The 21811-nt window shown below is 36.3% G+C and overlaps 1 protein-coding gene across 1 annotated transcript in view; it reads right to left on the bottom strand.

The window, feature by feature from the left end:
• Window positions 1–810, bottom strand: part of LOC113514763 (uncharacterized) — a 72703-nt gene extending 71893 nt beyond the window's left edge. Inside the window, exons 1-2 of the mRNA XM_052899633.1 lie at window positions 549–810; window positions 222–367 (exon numbers count right to left, since the gene is read on the bottom strand). Of these exons, the coding sequence (XP_052755593.1) occupies window positions 222–293 (72 nt within the window). The 5' untranslated portion in view covers window positions 294–367; window positions 549–810. The remainder of the gene's footprint in view (window positions 1–221; window positions 368–548) is intronic.
• Between the last annotated feature and the right edge of the window lie 21001 nt (window positions 811–21811).

Here is a 21811-nt window from a genome sequence, read left to right as displayed (position 1 = left end):
CTTTCCATCAGGTTGGCCGTTAGCTTGTTTGCCATTCTAAGTTGTATGAAAAAAAAAAGAAACAAATAATAATAGATTTTTAGTTATTTCATTAATATATAAAACAACAACTGCTAATGAAAACATAAAATGAGACAATATTTTTAATATTTAGATATCAGTACATAATTATGAAAAGCGTAACTATAAAAATTATAATAAGCTGATAAAATCGTTCTCACCTGCGCTTGCGCCGCGGCCCAATAAAAACACCATAGTGTTGCACACACCAACAAAAAACGTTTAAAACTCATGACGACACTATTTCACGCACTACCGGATCATAAACTCTATTGTCATAACTCACTGTTACACTGCGCCTTAACTTCTGAAAAAAAAAACAATAAAAACAATGAATTAATCAAGTTAATTGCTGGCAACAACTGACTTGTCGGAAAAAGTCAAACATTAAAAAATTCGCCAATAAAAACTCTATAGTGCTTGACAAAAAAATTTTCCCCCATAATTCATGTAAGGATCATATACAAATCGATGAGACATTCACTTACTGGATTCAACCTTTAACAGTTTAATTATCAGCACGCGGCAAATGTCAACTGCACTATTTAATCGATTTCACTGTGCATCGATTAAAGTTCGCTCGCTAACAGCAGTAGCACAGCACTACGGTATCGATCAAAACTTTTTTCTGTCATCAAGTTCGAAATATGAAATTCGAGTTCGTAATTTAAATTTCGTGTTCGTTTCACAAGCATGCGGGCGGTGAACGAGTAGTTTGCACTGCGTTTCGCGTGATACTGGCTGGCATTTGAACTCGTGCGGATCCGCTAGTGCTCGCGACCCTACCCCACGTGGATTCCTGCGACCGGCCTTGATCGTATATTGTTTAGAGATTCGACACGGACAGTTTTAAATATATTAATACGTTGATTTTGAATATTTATTACTAATTTTAAGAGCATTGCATTTAAATATTATATGCTCAAATAAAGTGTGCTAACATGACTTTTAGTTTTTGCAATCAATCTATTTTTACCTGATGCATATTAGGTATCTGCATACTTATTAATTCTGCGGAAATTTCAATGTTTGTGTTTTTTTTATTGGATGAAAATGGTACGGTAGCCCCGCCTGCGCTAATGGGATACGCTGGCGGGGCACCAGTGAAGGGTGATAGATGAGAATGAAAACAGGCCAGTTAGCACATCATGATGAATTCATCAGGAATTAACCATGATAGTTTCCAGGGGAATTGCGAGGAGGTCGACCTGGTTGGGTATATTGCTAGCAATGGGATTCTCAGTCTCCATTACTAACAATCCCTTTCCCCCCTCAATGTTTATGTTTGAATCACTTAAAACTTTTCATTTGTAAAGCAAACCCTACAAAGCAAACATGTTTCTTATTAAAATAATAATTTTAATATGAATGGTGCATTTTTTTTTTAATAGGTGATGGTAACCCCGCACGCGCTATTGGTATACACTGGCGGGGCACCAGCGAAGGATGACAGATGAAGATGAAAGTAGGTCAGTTAGCCCATCTTGACGAATTAAACTAGAATTAGTCACGATGGTTTCCAGGGGGAACCACGTGGAGGTCGACTTGACAGGGTATATTGCTAGTAATGGGGCTATTTGACCCCATTACTAACAATCCCTTTCTCCCTATGAATGGTACATTCTCCTTGTGATAACTTGTAGACTTGAACTCTTATAACTAAACTTGTATTGAAGGAAGGGATTGTTAGTAATGGGGAGGTTAGTCCCCATCGCATGTACGGAAGCTCCAAGTTGTGCAGAGTGATGGAACGAGCTATGTTGGGTATCTCGCTCATAGACCACATTCCAAACATAAAAATCTGAAAGCGTACTATAATCAAAGATATCGGCTTAGTAGTGTCCAGGTTGAAGTGGAGATTTTTACAACACAGGGGGCAAACAAACAAGCGGCTCTCCTGGTGGTAAATGACTGCCGCCGCCCATGATCACCCACAACACTAACGGCATTGCAGGTGTGCTGCCGGCCTTTTAAAAAGGAATATGCTCTTTTCTTGAAGGTTATGTTAGCGTATCGGTTCGGAAATACTGCTGCTGGAAGTCGATTCGATTCGAAAGAGTGATTGTGCGTGGGAGAAAGTGCCACATGAGCAGACGTTAATGATGAAGGTTTTTTAATAGATGATAATGGCATAGTAACCCCGCCTGCGCTAACGGTATACGCTAGCGGAGCACTAGTGAGGGATGATAGGTGAGAATAGAAAAGGCAGGTCAGTTAGCCCATCGTGATAAATACACCTGGAATTCAGCAAGATGGTTTCCAGGACCACGAGGAGATCGACCTGACAGGGTATATTGCTAGCAATGGGAGTGGTAGTCCGCATTACTAACAATCCCTTCCCCCCTTTTTTAGTAGTTAGTTAATCCGGTAAGATGCTAAGAAATAACAAACAAACAAATTTATTTACACATTCATAATATTAGTAAATATATATATATACAACTTAGATTGGCAAACAAGCTGACGGCCCACCTGATGGAAAGTGGTAACCGTCGCCTATAGACATGAGCAGTACCATGAACATAACAGAGTATACTGTTTCGCCCATGATACCCCCCATGCGTTGCCATTCCTGAGGGCTCAGGTGTTATTCCTCTGTACCCTGTAAATTTACGCTATATCCCGCCCTTCAAACCGAAACGCGGCCATGTAAACACAATTTCACGGTAGAAACACGAATGGGACAGAGGTGCCCAAGCAATCGACTTTTGTACAAAGTCTTCCTCTGGTAATTTTTTTTTTTGTTTCTTAGTTTAGTTCTTTTAGAGTTAACCTCGCCTTTGTACATATACTTACCTCTGTCATATTTGTTACGCATTACATAGTGTATATAATAAAGTATAAATGAACAAAGTAAAAAGTTTTATCAGTGAATTAAACTAAAGGTTTTTCTTGAATAATAACTGTCGTGAGTTATCATTATCATATCAGACGTTATCTGTCCACTGCTGACCATAGGCCTCCCCCATAGACCGCCATAAGAAGTCCTGAGTCACCTATTCTGTTGTGACTCATCGTAATTATTGTACCATGAATAAGGGCTTTTATCGAGTTTTAAACTAGTCGAGAATTTAAAACGCGTGTAAAGCCGTCATTGTTTTATGTTCATCATCACATCAGTTGATGATGAACATGATGATGATGTTAACGGAAGCCACCTGCATCCATTGACTGAAGGTATGTTAATTAAACGCTATTACATCGAGACATGTGTAGAGCAATTTTCTCACGATGCCGACGTGAAGCAGTGATACCGTGACATTCTCGGCTAATGGCGCACTTCCTGTGGCCATCTCGCTGGGGACGATTATCACTGTCGTCTCCCGTATTTGGTTAGCGTTTACTTAACAATAATACAATTTTAACCAGTATCTTTATATACCTTATATAATTATTTACCAGAGGGAGACTTTGTACAAATGTCGCTTGCTCGGATATCTCTGTCCCATTCGTGTTTCAACTGTGAAGCAGTTGTGTTTGCATGGCTGTGTTTCGGTTTGAAGGGTGGGATATGGCGTGAATTTACAGGGCACAGAGGAATAACACCTGAGTCGTCAGGAATGGCAACGCAAGGGGGATATCATGGGTGAAACAGTACACTCTGTTATGTCCATGGTACTGCTCATGTCTATAGGCGTCGATTACCACTTTCCATCAGGTGGGCCGTCAGCTTGTTTGCCATTCTAAGTTGTATATAAAAAAAGAGTTCTCTTCCGGTAATTACATTTATTTATTTTATTTATTACTAGTGAATCAACCCGGCTTCGCACAGTTGGTTAGAATAAAAATTCCAACCAACCAAGCCAATTTAACTGATCGGTTATTTTATAGCATTTTATATGTGATTATTTAGATTGATATAACTTTTTTATTTATGAACCGTTTGAAATGAAACAAACACTAAATGTTAAGTGGAGCAAACTGCAACGCGTTAGTGACAACCGTATTCAAATCGGTTAAGCCATTTCTGAGATTAGCGTGCAGCGACCAGTTACGATTTCATTATGTGTATTGATTTATTTATTTAAAGCTCTCTGAAACGTTTTTTATTCCGACCAGTATGTTACCTGAAAAATATTACTCCTTTTTCTAACAGTCGGGTAAAAATGTCTGATTACCAATTATATGCAGTGGCATAATTAAAGTCAACATGTTCGCACAGCATTTGAGTACGAAACAATAGAATAACCCACAAGCCCGATGGCTTGCGCTCGCCACAAAAACTCCATCAGACTCAATGGAAGCAAGATATTGGCAGCTTAAGGCCACGTGTACTTCCACGGACAGGAAATAGTTGAGGGAGTACGACCATATGTATATATACATTGATGTTCCATTACGAAGAACAGAGTTGACTAAGCAAGCTCCCCTATCTCTTGCATTGAAACTACTCAATGATATTTTGAGCCAGTATCCGCAATTGGATGTATTTGCCTCCAACTTGCTGGAGTTTCGTCGGGTGACCACAGAGTATTTGTGTTCAGACATTTTTTGTTTGAGTTAAATCTTTTTATATTATTTATTTTTTGTTATTTTTGTGTAATATTCCTTTTTGTATGTTATTGTACTCATGCTTTCCTGGGGGAGCGTATTGGAAGACTGTAAGGCTCACCCAGTGGATGTAATAAATAAATAATATATATATATATATATATATATATATATATATATATATATAGAAGTTTTTTTTAATGGGTGAAAATGGCATGGTATCTCCGCCTGCACTATCGGTATACACTGGCGAGGTACCAGTGAGAGGTGATAGGTGAGGATGAAAAAGCAGGTCAGTTAGCCCATCGTCACAAATTCAACGATAAATTAGTCACGATAGTTTCCAGGGGGAACCGCGTGGAGGTCGACCTATATATAGGCGACGGTTACCACTTTCCAAAAATATTATACTGTGCTAATCTCAACGTCAGACGAACAAGTTATTGTAGATTTTTTTTACAACACAAGGAGCAAACGAGCATACGTCTCACCTGGTGGTAAGTGATTACCGCCGCCCATGATCACCCACAACACCAACGGCATTGCAGGTGCTGCCGGCCTTTTAAAAGGGAATATGCTCTTTTCTTGAAGGTTATGTTGTCGTATCAGTTCGGAAATACTGCTGCTGGAAGTTACGAGTATTTTTTTTTTCTTTTTGATGGGTGAAAATGGTATGGTAACCCCGCCTGCGCTAACGGGATACGCTGGCGAAGCACCAGTGAAGGGTGATAGATGAGAATGAAAACAGACCAGTTAGCCCATCATGATAAATTCATCAGGAATTAACCATGATAGTTTCCAGGGGAAACCGCGAGGAGGTCGACTTGGTTGAGTATATTGCTAGCAATGGTATTCTCAGTCTCCATTACTAACAATCTCTTTCCCCCCTAGTTACGAGTATTTACCGTAGCATTACCACCTTAACGTTTACTTCAGTAGTGGCAAATGGTAATGCATAATTGTACTGTCATTAGCAGTTTTGGCGTTAATTATGGCTTCTATATATTAATTTTGATTGGATTTAAATATACTTTGGTGTCAAGTTGCTTACCTCCCATATTCAATATTCAACCGAAATTCAACTTTATTCTCTATGCTATTTATCACAATTTTCTTTGTGCTCATGTTGTATCAGCAATTATTCTTAACTAACATTGACGTTGAAGAGATAGGGCTGTTGTTTAGTTTTTTTTTTTTTTTATATGGGAAATATTACAATAGAAAAATATTTCGAATTTATTTCAGAGATACGTTGTTATTATTATGTAACATATAAAACGCTTTTTTTATTTGTCATTAATTAGTCATTAATTTTTAATTAATTACGTTTCAAATTCTAAATCACTTTTTCTTTTTACATGATTAAGTTTACTGTCGTTTTGGTTTTATATTAATTGTGTAACGAATGACTCTTCCACTTTTCTTTGTTGAGCAAAAAAACCGTTTGTTGCGAATCAAAATCTATTTGACATACTATTCTCTTCGTTCTAAATCAAATATTTTGTCAATATGTCTACGAAATGGTTTGAAATGTCACTGTATTTTTTTTTGCAACGCAAATGAATATGTCAATTCAAATATTTATCAATATCAGGCAGTCTTAGTTATAGAAACATGAACGGAGCGTAATTCTCCAATATTCATCTGGTAAACAAAATGAGGTTAAACAAAAATTGATATAAGTAAACGCACAGTTCAAAAACTTAAAATTTACATTATATCACCATCTATATAGCTCACGCAAATGTCAAGCCAGCCCATTTATTGCTGACATTATAAAAATTGCTCCACATTCTTTATAGACAAGTTTTATTTCCTTTCGAGCTTATTCTATTACATCTACGTAGCAAAATGTCATTGATCACACGCCTTACATACTTTTATTAGATATGCCTTGTTCATCTAGCGATTTGGAACATAGATTAATAATGGGTTAAACCGACTCGATTGTTACTGGTTCAAATCTCGTAAAATACAAATACTACAAGCATTTTTTTAATGGGTGAAAATGCCATGTCGGTATATCGACGAGGCACCAGTGGAAGATGATAGGTGAGAATGAATGCAGGTTAGTCGGCCCACCATGATGAATTTTTTTTATACATCTTAGAATGGCAAACAAGCTGACGGCCCACCTAATGGAAAGTGGTAACGGTTGCCTATAGACATGAGCAGTACCATGGACATAACAGAATATAGTGTTTCAACCATGATACCCCCCATGCGTTGCCATTCTTAAGGACTCAGATGTTATTTCTCTGTACCCTGTAAATTCACGCCATATCCCACCCTTCAAACCGAAACACGAATGGGACAGAGGTACCCAAGCAATCGACTTTTGTACAAAGTCTCCCTCTGGTTTACCCAATGGTTGACTGGTAGAGAACACCGTCCGATGTTAAGTCCACCAAATGTACATATAATTTTACTGTGCGTTAAAGTTTAAATAAATAAATAAATATTCAGTTAAATTAAATGCTCTCTATAAACTCAATAGTGCTCCTAATAAACTATTTAATGCTAATTTTAATTTAAAAAGGCATCCTGCCAAGGATTTATTCCATTTCTTGCACAACTCATTCACATATAGGTATTGGCGGCCCGCACGCATGCTAAAGGTAAAGGAGTTAAGTGGCCGTCTGAAAATCAGCGCTAATAGGTACATCTCGCTGGAGCTGCATATATATATATATATATATATATATGTATATATATATAGCAACAGCTGAGGCGGCTCCTATTACCAGCAACATTAATTGTTCCTTTTTTCTTTTTGTTGTTTTAATTTTTTATTTTCTTACCAATGGTAAGAAAGGTCATCTATCTATATATCATATATCTAAAAGTCGATTAATTTGTTCACTAATTAACTTTAAGCCTAATTTATAAAGAAGGTTCAAGGTATGCAATATTATGTATAATGTACTTTTAATTGTATTTCCTGTGAATTTAAAGTGGTGTTATTAATCAAAACAACTTGTTTTTCACGTCAGACTACATTGTATGTTTACATTGCGGGGTCAACGGATAATTCGTATGTTATTACAATCTAGGTAGGTATATGTTAATTAAACAAAAAAAATGTATATTATATAATTTTATTTTTATCAATAGCAACTTAACGAGATAAATATTTCAATAGAGCATATATATATATATATATATATATATATATATATATATATATATATATATATATATATATATATATATATATATATACATACATACAAACATATCTGTCACGCCTGTCTCCCATTAGGGTAGCGCAGAAACAATGGAACGCCAAATGCTTCGATTCAAACAAACCTCTTTCGCTTCTTCCACATTCATCAATCTTTTCATACATATTTTAATGAGTGAAGATGGAACGGTGACCCCGTCTACACTATCGGTATACGCTGGCGGGGTACCAGTGTAGGGTGACAGGTGAAGATGAAGGCAGGTCAGTTGGCCCATAGTGACCAATTGAACAAGAATTAACCACTATGGTTTCCAGGGAGAACCGCGTGGAGGTCGACCTGGTGTATTGCTAGCAATGGGGCTGTTAAATCTCATTACTAACAATTCCCTTTCCCCCCGCTTAGATATATTTAAAGTGACCAACTATATTTTGTTCAAAAAAATTGTTGGTCTGTAAATTCACGCCACATCCCACCCTTCAAACCGAAACACAGCTATGCAAACACAACTGCTTCACGGTAGACACACGAATGGGGCAGGTGACCACCTTTGGCATAGAGGATATCTAATCTCAGATAGTCTCTCGATCTTCCACATCAGTAGCAGTACTTTGGTAGACACTTATGTAATAAACAGTGTCAGTTTTAATTATTCATCTCAGTTGTTATTCAAGTTAGTTTTTACTGTTTAAATACATAATTATTGAAGTGGTTTCCCTTCACAAGCTACTGATTTACCACCCAGTTTATAAATGAAGTCATACTTTTTAAGGATTTATTCATCATCGTCATTCCAGTCGTCAACGGTTCACTATCGAATGTAGACCTCTCCCATGTTAAGAAACAGCCGCGAGCCACCTGCATCCACTGACTCCGTGCATTGTATTTGTGGTCGTGAAGTTTCGATGATCATTCGGAAAGGAATCTTTTTTTAAAGGCTGAAAGTGGAATGGTAACCCCGTCCTTTTTTTTATACCACTGAGGTGGAAAACAAGCATACGGCCCACCTGATGGTAAGCGGTTACCGTAGCCCATGAACGCCTGCAATACCAGAGGTATTACGCGTGCGTTGCCGACCCCGATGAAACCTCTTTACCCCCCTTAAAACTGCCTGCACTGTAGGTATACGCTGGCAGGGCACCATTGATAGATGATAGATGAAGATGAAGGCAGGTCAGTTGGCCCATCGTGAAGATATAATCACGATGGTTTCCGGAGCGACCATGTTGAGGGACGACCTGATAGGGTATATTGCTAGCAATAGGGCTGCTATTACCCATTACTAACAATCCCTTTCCCCCCTCGGTAAGAAATCAGATTAAAATACATACACAATAAATGCCCAGAATCACAATAAACGCCTGGCGCTCAAGCTAGCACATGTGTTATGTGGTGTCCTACGAATATATGAGAGCGCATAGTGTATTATTAAATTGACACCACGGTATACAAATGTCAGATTCTATCTCTCGATTGAAAATTATCTTGCACCTTTCAAGTGGTTAAGCAATTGGACTTCTGTGAAATGACAAATAATACGCGACCTATTCTTGAATGAATAATAACGCACACACTCGCAATATTCCATGCTAGTGTGTATTTTTTTTAAATGTACAACACAGGAGAATAAGAATAAAAACGATGATAAGTTATTGTTATATTGGTGAAAAATTATTATAACCGTCCGCAAATTTAGAAATTTTGCTTTAAGTCATCTTTAATTACAAAATAATCAATAAAAACCACAAATCTCGATTCTAACGCCATCTGGTATGTCGTGTCCCTTTAAAAAGTCTTCATGTCTAGACGTTATCTGTTCGTGCCTAGTAATTTCACTGCTATATTCCACACTTGACGTCGTGTAGTCCCGGTACAAAATGAATTCCACCTTTCCATTCCCGTGGGTGTCGTAAGAGGCGACTAAGGCACCTTAATGGTCGAAGTATGGGCTACTGCGTTCTTCTTAAAACAGTATCTATCATTTGAATCGAAACTGCCTACATACAATATAATACGAGCTCGATCTACAACGAACAAGCCATTTTGGATTTAATTTAAATTTATTTTACAAAAAAATAATATTTTATTACTATTTATAGGTGATACAGGTGTTGCCATGAAGAAAAAAAGTGTGTAGGATGTCAAAAACTATACGATCCTATACAAGCATCTGTAAAACTTGTTATTTGGATATTAAGTAATAAATAGACGATTTCATTCATTAGTGATTTATATATACATTCCGTTCCATAAATACATGTTAAAATATTTCCACCTATAATAAATCGAAGTCAAAAGATGTTAAGCTCTATTTAATTAAAAGAGATGACTTCACCGCGTGTATTATGTAGGGCATGAATTCTGTGCACGGAGTAAGGACTAATTAATTATAAATTGTACCGGATAATAATAAAATTGTTAGCATCCATTTAATTGTCTACCAGTAAATTAGCCATTATTATTGCCCCCAAAGTGTTATTTATTTAAAAACAAAAAAAAAATTGTTTTGTTATGCCGCGTTTAGTTCCGCACTGTATCGAGATTATTCCGGGTACAAACTAGTGCAATGTAATATGAAATATATTATTTTAATTTTGTTAACAACGGACTACGAATATCAGATATTATCCATATCTGATATTTTGATATATTGAGTTTTCTAGGCATTAATAGATAGATAGATAGATAAACTTTTGTGAGTATATTATTCTATATGTTTGTATGTTTATTTATTATAAATTATTATCTCTTAAAATATTTAGTTAATTTACTATTTTATTAAATTTTTACACCGCCATTTGCTCTGTTTGGCGTGGCGGTTGACTGATAGAGAATGCCATCAGGCATTAAGTCCGCCCTGTAGACATTTTTCAATGTGTGCAAAAGTATAAATAAATAAACCTTTTTTTTTTTGAGCCATTTATGACACATGGAAATTTACAAATGAGTTTATACAATCAAATTAATTACACTTTTTTAAATAAAAAATAAAAGATAAAGTATGAAAATATGGTTTCGCCATGTGTGTCGCAGTGACCTAAATAGGCTACAGCTCAGTGATAGTTTTGCTTAAAAGCAAAGCACTGATTTTCAGCTGCAACCTGAAGTAAAGCTACACGGACGCCTACAATAAACCCAGAGTGTAACCTGTGTAGCCAATTTAACAGCCAAAGATAAAATTGTACTATATAGATACATACATAAATGATGCATAAATGACCACCCATTGCGCCATATTGCCCAACCATTCAGATATCTTTTTATTACTTCCTTGAGATATTAAATTTTATTACATATTTTACGAATTATATTATTAATTATTCATATATATTAATTATATACAAAATTATACATACATTATATACAAACCAACCAAACCAACGTAGGTTTGGTCATTTGGAGAGGATGGATGAAAGAAGAATTACGAAAGAGATTTATCGAGCAAGAATGAATGGAGATGTCGGTAGGGGCCGCCCTAGACGGACGTATGTCGACCAAATAGGCGACGTGCTGAAAAAGGGCCGAATTAAAAGTACCCGTAACCGGCGAGCGTGTATGAAAAGATTGATGAATGTGGAGGAAGCGAAAGAGGTTTGTTTGAATCGAAGCATTTGGCGTTCCATTGTTTCTGCCTACCCTAATGGGAGACAGGCGTGACAGATATATACGAGTATGTATGTATTATATACAAATATGTAAAAAATATAATCTATTATATGTACATACTAAATACTTTAGCAATTATATATTGAATAACTAATATTTAATATATCTATTATTGGGCCAATATATGTATAGATATTGTAGCTGATATATATAGATATATTATATATATATTACCCACTCTTACTACTAACCTCCTTCGTGCATCTGTTTCCGCCAGAGTGTACCGCAAACACGACCAATCGTTTGCATGCTCTTCACTCCACGAGTAATTTTTTTTTTAATGTGTGATAATGGTATGGTAACCCCGTCTGCGCTATCATAGTATACACTGGCGGGGCACCAGTGATAGATGACTGATGAGATTGAAAACAGGTCAGTTAGCCCATCCTGACGAATTCTACTAGAATTAGCCACGATGGTTTCAGGGGGAACCATGCGTGGAGGTCGACCTGATAGGGTATTGTTAGTAATGGGGCTATTTGACCCCATTACTAACAATCCCTTTCGACCCTCCACGAGTCGTTAGCTGGTTTCAGGTCATGATTATTGCGTGTACAAGCATGTTTCAGATATGGTCGTCCATAGTCCATATTACTAGACGAAATATCGACGGTTTTTTATAAGGGACGAGAATGAAATGGCAACCTTGCCCGCGCTAACGATACACGCTAGCGGGGCATCAGTAAAGCATGATAGGTGAGAATGAAAAGGCAGCCCATCGTGAAGAATATAACTGGAATTGAACACGATGGTTTCCAGTTGGGGACCACGTGGAGGTCGATGTGATAGGGTATATTGCTAGCAATGGGACTAATAGTCCGCATTACTAACAATTCCTTCCCCCTTTATCGACAAAGGCCCAGTGTATCCCCTATAAAAAGACATAACATACATTAACAAATATATGTGTATACATAAACTAATGTCTTAGATATACTAGATAAAGATAGATAGATAGATAATTTATTTGCATCACTTACAGCACACAAACAGCAACAGACACAAATGCAAAGTGAAAAAAGATAAAAAAAAAGATACATGTACAAAAAATAAAAAAAAAACAAAAACAAAATCAGAATGTATAAAATTAGTAAAATTTTTTTTTCTTCATGCTTGTGCCACAGTAATACAAAATGGCCACACTTCATACATAAATACATATATATATATACACAAACATACATAAACATTTATATTTATATCTGTTATATAAATATACCTTAACAGGAAAATAACGGAATAAAACCAAGAAATTCATAGACATAGACAAATACGTCGATTTGTTTATAATCGACAGATTTCTGGAAATAGCAGGTCAAGATTACGGCACTGTCGATCGATAATATAAATTAGACATAATAAAAAACATTGTGGTTCCCAAAAACTATACCTTGCAGTGTCAGATTGCTCACGAGTTTATTAATTGGATTTACTAATGAACTTACATCATATTAGCGACTTACTATATTTTTTTCTAAACCTTTTTTTATATATTTAAACGCGCACGAGATTAAAGTTTTGCTTTATTTGTTTGCTATCGAGTTCAAGAAGAAGGAAGTTGGACAAATAAATCACTTTTTATTTATACAACTTAACAGTCTATAGACATGAGCAGTACCAGGGACATAACAAAATATACTGTATCGTCCATGATACCTCCCATGCGTTGCTATTCCTGAGGTAAGTATTACTAGGTAGTATGTATATTTATAGGGTACAGAGAAATAGGACTTAGGCATTATTTCTCTGTACCCTATAAATTCACTGTCATATGCCACCCTTCAAACCGAAACACGGCCGTGCAAACACAATTGCTTCACGGTAGAAACACGAACAGGACAGAGGTGCCTAAGCAAACGACTTTTGTACAAAGTGTCCTTCTGGTAAACTATACATAAATGTAAGGTAGTTCTGTTGTCTTCTTTGGGAATTTTCATTAATAGAGAAGAAGAGTGTGATCCGTGAGTCATGTCCATCAGATGTCAATGTTTGATTATGGGCATTTTGAATAATATAACAGTAAAAACTTACCTTAATAGTATAACTAACTAGCAATTGGAGCATAGCATTATATGGATGTGAAAATTGGACAATGACGCAAAAAAAAGAAAGATGCTTAAGACATTCGAAATGTGGACATGGAGGAGAATGGAAAGGATAAGCTGGGCAGAAAAAGTAACGAATGAGGAAGTCTTGATAAGGAAGAATGACAAAAAAAACATTAATAAAAACAATAGAGAATAGAAGAGCTGGGCCACCTTATACGATATGACGATATTTTAAAGTGCATAATTGAAGGGAAAATAGAGGGCACAAGAAGAAGGGGAATAACGCGGTATAACTACATGGGACAGATAAAGGAAACACTACGTGTCATATCGTATAGGGAGATTAAAGATATGGCCTGGGATAAAGCAGGCTGGAAGAAAATGCATGAATTAGTTGTACTGACAAGAGCAAACTCGTAACTGAAAAAAGAGAAAACAGTAGTAAGTATAATCACACCAATTGCCCCCTTCTCAGGCTGGGATACCCTATGTTTTAGAGAATTGGGCAACAAACTTCTAAGGTCACAGCCCAGAACACCCAGAACCGAAACAATTCAAATAAGATCATTTCTTTAATTGACCCGAATGAGAATTAAATCCGAGACATTTATTTATATAAAGCAATGTACTCATTACTGCGCCACAGAGGCACTGACCATAAACAAAAAAATTCTAGAAGCTATTATTGTTTAAAAAAAAAAACACAATACATAGCGGATCCGAATTGCAGAAATATCAGATTGAAAAGATGAATAGAAATCTATACAATTGAAGGAACTTTATTAACAATTAACTTTTAACGACATCGTTAACCCCAGGTCAAGAGGCACGGTTAAAATTGACACACTCTCTTGTCTATGATATGACAAGATAGACAACGATGGCTCTCGAGACAAAAGTGTGCATGATTCGAGATCTTACGTCGAGTCCGCTGCCCTTGACTCACAAATAGGTTTTTGTTAATCATTTGACAGCATTTATTGATATTTCAAGTTTGCCCAGTACTTAAGTAGTAAAGAAATATAATTATGTCGTTAAATTTAATTACAGAGAAGTCTTGATTGTTACGTGACTCCCGCATAAGCCTATATCCTCTTTTACTATTGCATCAGTCCACTGCAATCTTTAGATCTCTTCCAAGAGGTGCTCCGAACGCAGTCTTCTACTCTTTTTTTTTTTTTTTATAGAATATGAATATTTAAATGTTAAAATAATAATAATTACTCTATTACGCCTAAAGAACTGAGTAACTTTAAACTAAATTTCATATTTACACCGGTAAAGCTAAAAATCATCGGAAATGAAAATAAATTCCTCTTGGAAAAAAAATTAGTTGCGTGTGGAAAATAATGTTTAAATAGCTCTTAGCTATTGTGTCCTTGGTCGATTTACGTCTAAGCGTTTTTTGTCAATGGTCATTTTGGACTGTGACTTATTAATGACAAAACATTATTACATCCATCAAATCTCTGCAAGGCTTTTGATATGGTCACTACACATCTTGGATGGTCACTTCACAATACTTCCAATACAATATCTTACTATTGTAATAAAATTTTAAATAGACAATGCATGTACATGAGATATATTTAAAAAAAAAGTTATAAAAGATGATGAAAAAGGTTGTCAAGATGATGACCAGTAGATGCCAAACCAGTACAGAGGAATAACACCTGAGTCCTCAGGAATGGCAACGCATGGGGGGTATCATGGGCGAAACAATATACTTTGTTATGTCCATGGTACTGCTCATGTCTATAGGCGACGGATACCACTTTCCATCAGGTGGGCCGTCAGCTTATTTGCCATTCTAAGTTGCATAAAAAAAATGTCTATTCCGACTTTACGCGAAAAGTAATGCAACAAATTTAAAGACGTTTCTATAATTTTATTCTTGAAGGTATAATTAAAAATGTATTATATTTTTTCTTAATATGCTATCCAGATATCGGCGTGGATAATATGGATACCGATCCGATATCTATATATTAGATTCCTTTGGACATCGATAATGGACGAAAGGTTATCATCCATTTCGATATCGCGCATATGAATGAATGAATGAATGAATGAATGAACGTTTATTTTCTCTTCACAAAAGGTGGAACAAAGTAACAACATGAGGTACAATTTGAAATGAAGACCAGTTTTGTGAGAGACTGGTGCTTGCGGTAGGTTTAGAAGAACCTGTGTTACAAGTCACCAGTGCCCCATCTCCATGGACTACACAAATACAAGGCAACCAATTAGTGTTATAATACACAGATAACAATAATAAGATATAGAGTGCAAGAATAAACTTAACATTAAAACTTATTTCAAGTATATAACTTAGGCAAAGTTAACAAAAAAACAAAATACAGACTATGTGTGCGCGCGCATATCGGTCGGATATCTATTTTCGATTATGTTAAAAGTATTATTTTTTGGATAACAGATTTTTAACATAGTTTCTATTAGACCAGTATATAGATAGATATTGTAACTAAAATATATAAATATTACTATATATTATATTACTCACCCCTGTCCAAAAGTGGTCTATTTCCCTGTTTTTTCGACTTCTGAAATCTACTACAACTACAATAATTAAGCAATCAATATAAAAAAGTGTTATTTAACTAACTTGCAAAAAAGTGCATCAGTTAGATTACAAAATTATAAACTTATGACTGTATTAAATTGGATAAATCAATCAGACACTCAGACGGTCGCTCGGCTGATATTAATATGCGGTGAAACTAATGCGTGTGAAATGTATAATAAATATGTAAATCCATTAACTCGTCTGTCTGTGAATCGTGCTTGACATTTGAGTAAATGTTCACACCACATTATCTGTAACACTTACAGATAATGTTCACGAAAATTATGTAATGATATCGCAGGAGATTAGCAGGTTATTGAAATTTACTTGCCACTCTTTTTTTTTATACAACTTAGAATGGCAAACAAGCTAACGGCCCACCTGATGGAAAGTGGTAACCGTCGCCTATAGACATGAGCAGTAACGTGGACATAACAGAGTATACTGTTTCGCCCATGATACTCCCCATGCGTGGCCATTCCTGAGGACTCACGTGTTATTCCTCTGTACCCAGTAAATTCACGCCATATCCCACGCCTCAAACCGAAACACAGCCATGCAAACACAACTGCTTTACGGTTGAAACACGAATGGGACAGAGGTACTCAAGCAAACGACTTTTGTACAAAGTTTCCCTCTGATGAGACTTTGAACATTTCACAATATGTACATGTTTTTCAATAGGTGCTAATCAACCTATTAAAAACATAGCCCGAAGGTTAAGCAAGCTGAAGTGGCAATAGGCTGGTAACATAGCTCGAAGAATCGACAACCGATGGGGAAGAAAGGTTCTTGAGTTGCGACTCCATACGAGCAAACGCAGTATAGGACGACCCCTCCCACTAGATGAAATGACGTGATATTTTTAAATAATAATGAAATAAAATGGATAGCAATGGACTTAACTATCTATAAAAGTGGCACACTCTTCAACTTACCGCCAGCGTTGTTATCATGATCAATTCACCAGGAACTAATATAAAATATAAAAAAACTCTTTTAATACCGTGTAGTCACAGCATAAAATACGCCACCCCTTCCTTTCCCGTGGGAGTCGTAAGAGGATACTAAAGGAGGGCGAGGGATGTACAGCAGCGTCCCTCTTAAAACATCTCCAAAGCCCAACTGCGGTTGCCAGTCTGCCTGCCAAGCGTGGCAACTACTGGCAAAACCACCCTAAGGGGAGGCTTATGTACAGCAGTGGACAGCTAAGGGCTGATATATGTGACACCCTTTTAATTCTTGTATATACCTCATTCTAGTTTTATATATGTATAACAAAAATGTCTAAATATATGTGTCTAATAAAAAATAAGTATATATAATACTAAAAACCTTCATACACAAATGTAGTCATTCAATTTACTCATACAACTACATATGTGTTTATCGTGCGCCGTATCACACTCGAGATGATCTGAGATGTCCCTTTATGGCATCGGCGGCGGTTACCCAACAGCCGCCCACGATGGTGTCGCGTATTTAACTTATGTTATTACAACTAAATAAGCAACGCAAACATTGCCACATGTCTAGTAAAAGAGTTATTTAATAATAACAATATTATTGTTATAATCTTTCGTCAATCTTTTGATTAGAGATTATTATGAAAAGATTGATGAATGTGGAAGAAGCGAAAGAGGTTTGTTTCTAATCGAAGCATTTGGCGTTCCATTGTTTCTGCCTACCCTAATGGGAGACGGGCGTGACAGATATGTATATTATGTATGAATGTATGTATTGTTATAAGTGGCATACAATTACTGGTCCTCAAGCCTCAAGCTAGGATGCCCTATTGTCCCCAGATTGCCTAGTTTCTGTCATGAGAAACTAGGAACACACTAGGGGACACAGGCCAGATTAGCCAGACCCGACGTAATCTATCGCACGGTAAGTCACATGAGAGATCTTCGTATATTACTAAAATGACTTGGAAACTTCTATTAACAGAAGGTGTAGCTCTCACATGATTCTTCATCAGTTTTAGCAGTTGCTTAGCTGTGTTTCGGTTTGAAAGGCGGGATATGGCTATGAATTTACAGGGTACAGAGGAATGACACCTGAGTCCTCAGGAATAGCAACGCATGGGACGTATCATGGACGAAACAGTATACTCTGTTATGTCCATGGTACTGCTCATGTCTATAGGCGACGGTTACCACTTTCCATCAGGCGGGCCGTCAGCTTTGTCATTCTAAGTTGCATAAAATAATCATCATTATATCATCCGTCGACTGTTACTGCTGAATATAGGTTTCCCCTTCATGGAGGGTTTTACCAGTAGTTACCACGCTTGGCAAACGGGTTGGCAACCATAGTTAGACTTTTGGATATGTTTTAAAAGGGTTGTTGCTACTCAACCCTCGACCATTAAGTTCTTTAAATCACCGCTTACGACACCCACGGGAATAGAAGGGATGACCCATTCTATGCCAGGATTAAACGGCATCAAATATTTAGCAATGGCAAATGTAATTTATGCATAAGTTTTTAGATTATCTATCCTCTATCTCTTGCATTGAAACTACTCAATGATATTTTGAGCCAGTATCCGCAATTGGATGTATTTGCCTCCAACTTGCTGGAGTTTCGTCGGGTGACCACAGAGTATTTGTGTTCAGACATTTTTGTTTAAGTTTTTTTATATTATTCTTGTTATATATATGTAATATTCCTTTTTATATGTTATTGTACTCATGCTTTCCTGGGTGAGCGTATTGGAAGACTGTAAGGCTCACCCAGTGGATGTAATAAATAAATAAATAAATTTTTAATGCTCTCTAAACCAATTATCAAGCTATTTGATTGCCATTTTCACTCCTATAAAAATAGATTTATTGTTTTTATACGTATTTCATTCAAGTTATAATCCGATTAACATTTTCTCAACAAACTGTTTGACGCATGTGAATATTATGTATTTAGCGCACGGGTGTGATTTGTTTGTGAGGATCATCGGCATGGGAATGTAACAAAATGCTAATTAAATAATTTACCCACACTTCAAGATAATATCAAAAGTCTTATAGGAGACGGAATATTTTTTTTTAAATTAATGATAATGGAATGGTAACCCCATCCGCGCTATCAGTATACACCGGCGGGGCACCAGTGAAGAATGATAGGTGAGGATGACGTAGGTCAGTTAGCCCATCGTGACAAATTCAACAAGAATTGTTCACGATGGTTTCCAGGGAACCACGTGGAGGTCGACCTAATAAGGTATATTGAGGAGACGGGAATGAACGTGATTATGTAGATAAACTATGATAATTTTCCTGGTTTTTTTTTATTGTATGATAATAGAATGGTAGTCCCGCCTGTGCTAACGATATACGCTGGCGGGGCACCAGTGAGGGATGATAGGTGAGGATAAAAAGGCAGGTTAGTTAGCCCACCGTGACGAATACATCTGGAATTCAACACGATGATTTCCAGGGCGGACCACGTGGAGATCTACTTGACTGGGCATATTACTAAAAATCCGCTCCCCTCCTCCTCCCCCCCCCCCTGTGGCCGCGGTTACGAACGGACTGATGAGGCGCTGTCTTCGCTTTCGAGGAAAGAGTATACTCATGACCGCGGTCGTTGTAACCTGGTCGAAACGTTGACATAATTTTTATTTATTTATTTATTTAAATAACTTATTTACCAATAAGGAATATGGTACAAAAGGAGAAATTAATGCTAGCAGCATTCTCTACCAATAAACTTTTGTAATTAACAGTGAACCATGAACATAGTACTTATTTATTAATTTATTTATAGGATTACCAACATAAGATACAGCGAAACATTTCAATACAATACGAGTACACTGGTAGATTAGATCTAACTGTTCTTACATTTATAGGCGACCACAGCGTGCCTTGTGTTTGATAAACATTAAAATAGAATTAAATTATTAAATGTCATTATATGAGATATTAACAAAATGAATAATAATATAAATAATGGAAATTGTATTTAAATTATTATAAATTATAAATAAATATAATGTAATGGGGAGGTACATCAACATTTTAATTTAGCCATGAATATAGAGTGACTATCACTGTGAATATCAAGTTACTTTGCTAAATGAATGAATGAGTATACTCTATTTGCATTATACAATATAGAAAATAAGCAAGACAATAAATGTAACGATACAGTTGCATAAGTACAGTAAGGCGGCCTTATTGCTGAGAGCAATCTTTTCAAGACAACCTTAGGGTAACGGACTAATAGTTGTACAAGTAGGCATGATAGTATTGTATAATTAAGCAAGTTTAAAATAACAGCCTTAAACATTATGGAAAATATTTGTAAGTGCCTCTTATTGAATTTAAAAACAAAATTTATCATTAATACTGGAAAATATATTAATATAATACATATACTTAATATACGTGACATAAAACATTCAAGAGAAGAGCATATTCCTTTTTAAAAGGCCGGCAGCACACCTGCAATGCCGTTAGTGTTGTGGGTGATCATGGGCGGCGGTAGTCACTTACCATCAGGTGAGCCGCATGCTCGTTTGCCCCTTGTGTTATAATAATAATAACATAAAATATTAATTATATTAAATAATTCAAATAAACTATCATACATAGTTTACACGAATGTTCGCATTAATTCCCGCCTCCTATAAAACATAAAATATGCAGCGCGAAATTGTAAAACTGAGTAATATCAAATGTTGTCCTTGACATAATAAATAGGTGTTCCATTTATCATCTATTGATTTTATTTCTCTATATATTGTCTGTTCGCCCACGCGGCCACCGGTTGTCACATTAGTGTTAGAATGTCATCCATATTTGAGATCCCTGCCTACTTGTTTCGCTGCAGAGCGATATAAAGTGGTATAGTGACACGGTCGCCATTCAAGGACACGTCGGATGTCACATTTTTTGAGAATTGTCATTGATCTCAGGGTTGCGAGCGGTATCGAAAAAAAAAGAAAAATAATTTGTTTAGTAACACATTACACAAAAGCTAACAATATATATATATATATATATATATATATATATATATATATATATATATATATATATATATATATATACACACACACATTTTTATACTCTTTTTTTCTTTGATTTATCAAATTCTTTATATATTTCCTAGTTATTTTAGATTAGAGTCATTGTTATTGTTTCCATTAAGGTTTTAACGGTAGGTATTGATAAATTAATTAATACCAGAGGGAGACATTGTACAAAAGTCGATTGCTTGGCTACCTCTGTCCAATTCGTGTTTCAACCGTGAAGCAGCTGTGTTTGCATGGCTGTGTTTCGGTTTGAAGGGTGGGATATGACGTGAATTTATAGGGTACAGAGGAATAACACATGTGTCACAATACATATATAATAAATAATCATTCTATCAGCCATTAAATGACCCCTGCTGAATATAAACCTTAACCTAGGGGATGTTGTCAGTAATTGCCACATTTGGCAAGCTGATTAGCAACTGCAATTAGGCTTTGAAGATGTTTAAGAGGGACGCTGCTGCTCATTCCTCGTATCCAACAATCTTATCTTATTTTTTTTTTTTTTTTTTACAACACAGGGGGCAAACGAGCATGCGGCTCACCTGATGGTAAGTGACTACCGCCGCCCATGATCACCCACAACACCAGCGGCATTGCAGGTATGCTGCCGGCCTTTTAAAAAGGAATATACTCTTTTCTTGAAGGTTATGTTGTCGTATCGGTTCGGAAATACTGCTGCTGGAAGTTGATTCCAAAGAATGGTTGTGCGTGGAAGAAAGTGCCTTGAAAAACG

The sequence above is a fragment of the Galleria mellonella genome, unplaced genomic scaffold, assembly GCF_026898425.1.
Source record: "Galleria mellonella isolate WM207_F2 unplaced genomic scaffold, CSIRO_AGI_GalMel_v1 utg606, whole genome shotgun sequence".
In the NCBI taxonomy this organism is placed as follows: domain Eukaryota; kingdom Metazoa; phylum Arthropoda; class Insecta; order Lepidoptera; family Pyralidae; genus Galleria; species Galleria mellonella.
Note: the sequence above shows the minus strand (reverse complement) of the source record. Positions and strands in the feature narration are given on the sequence as shown.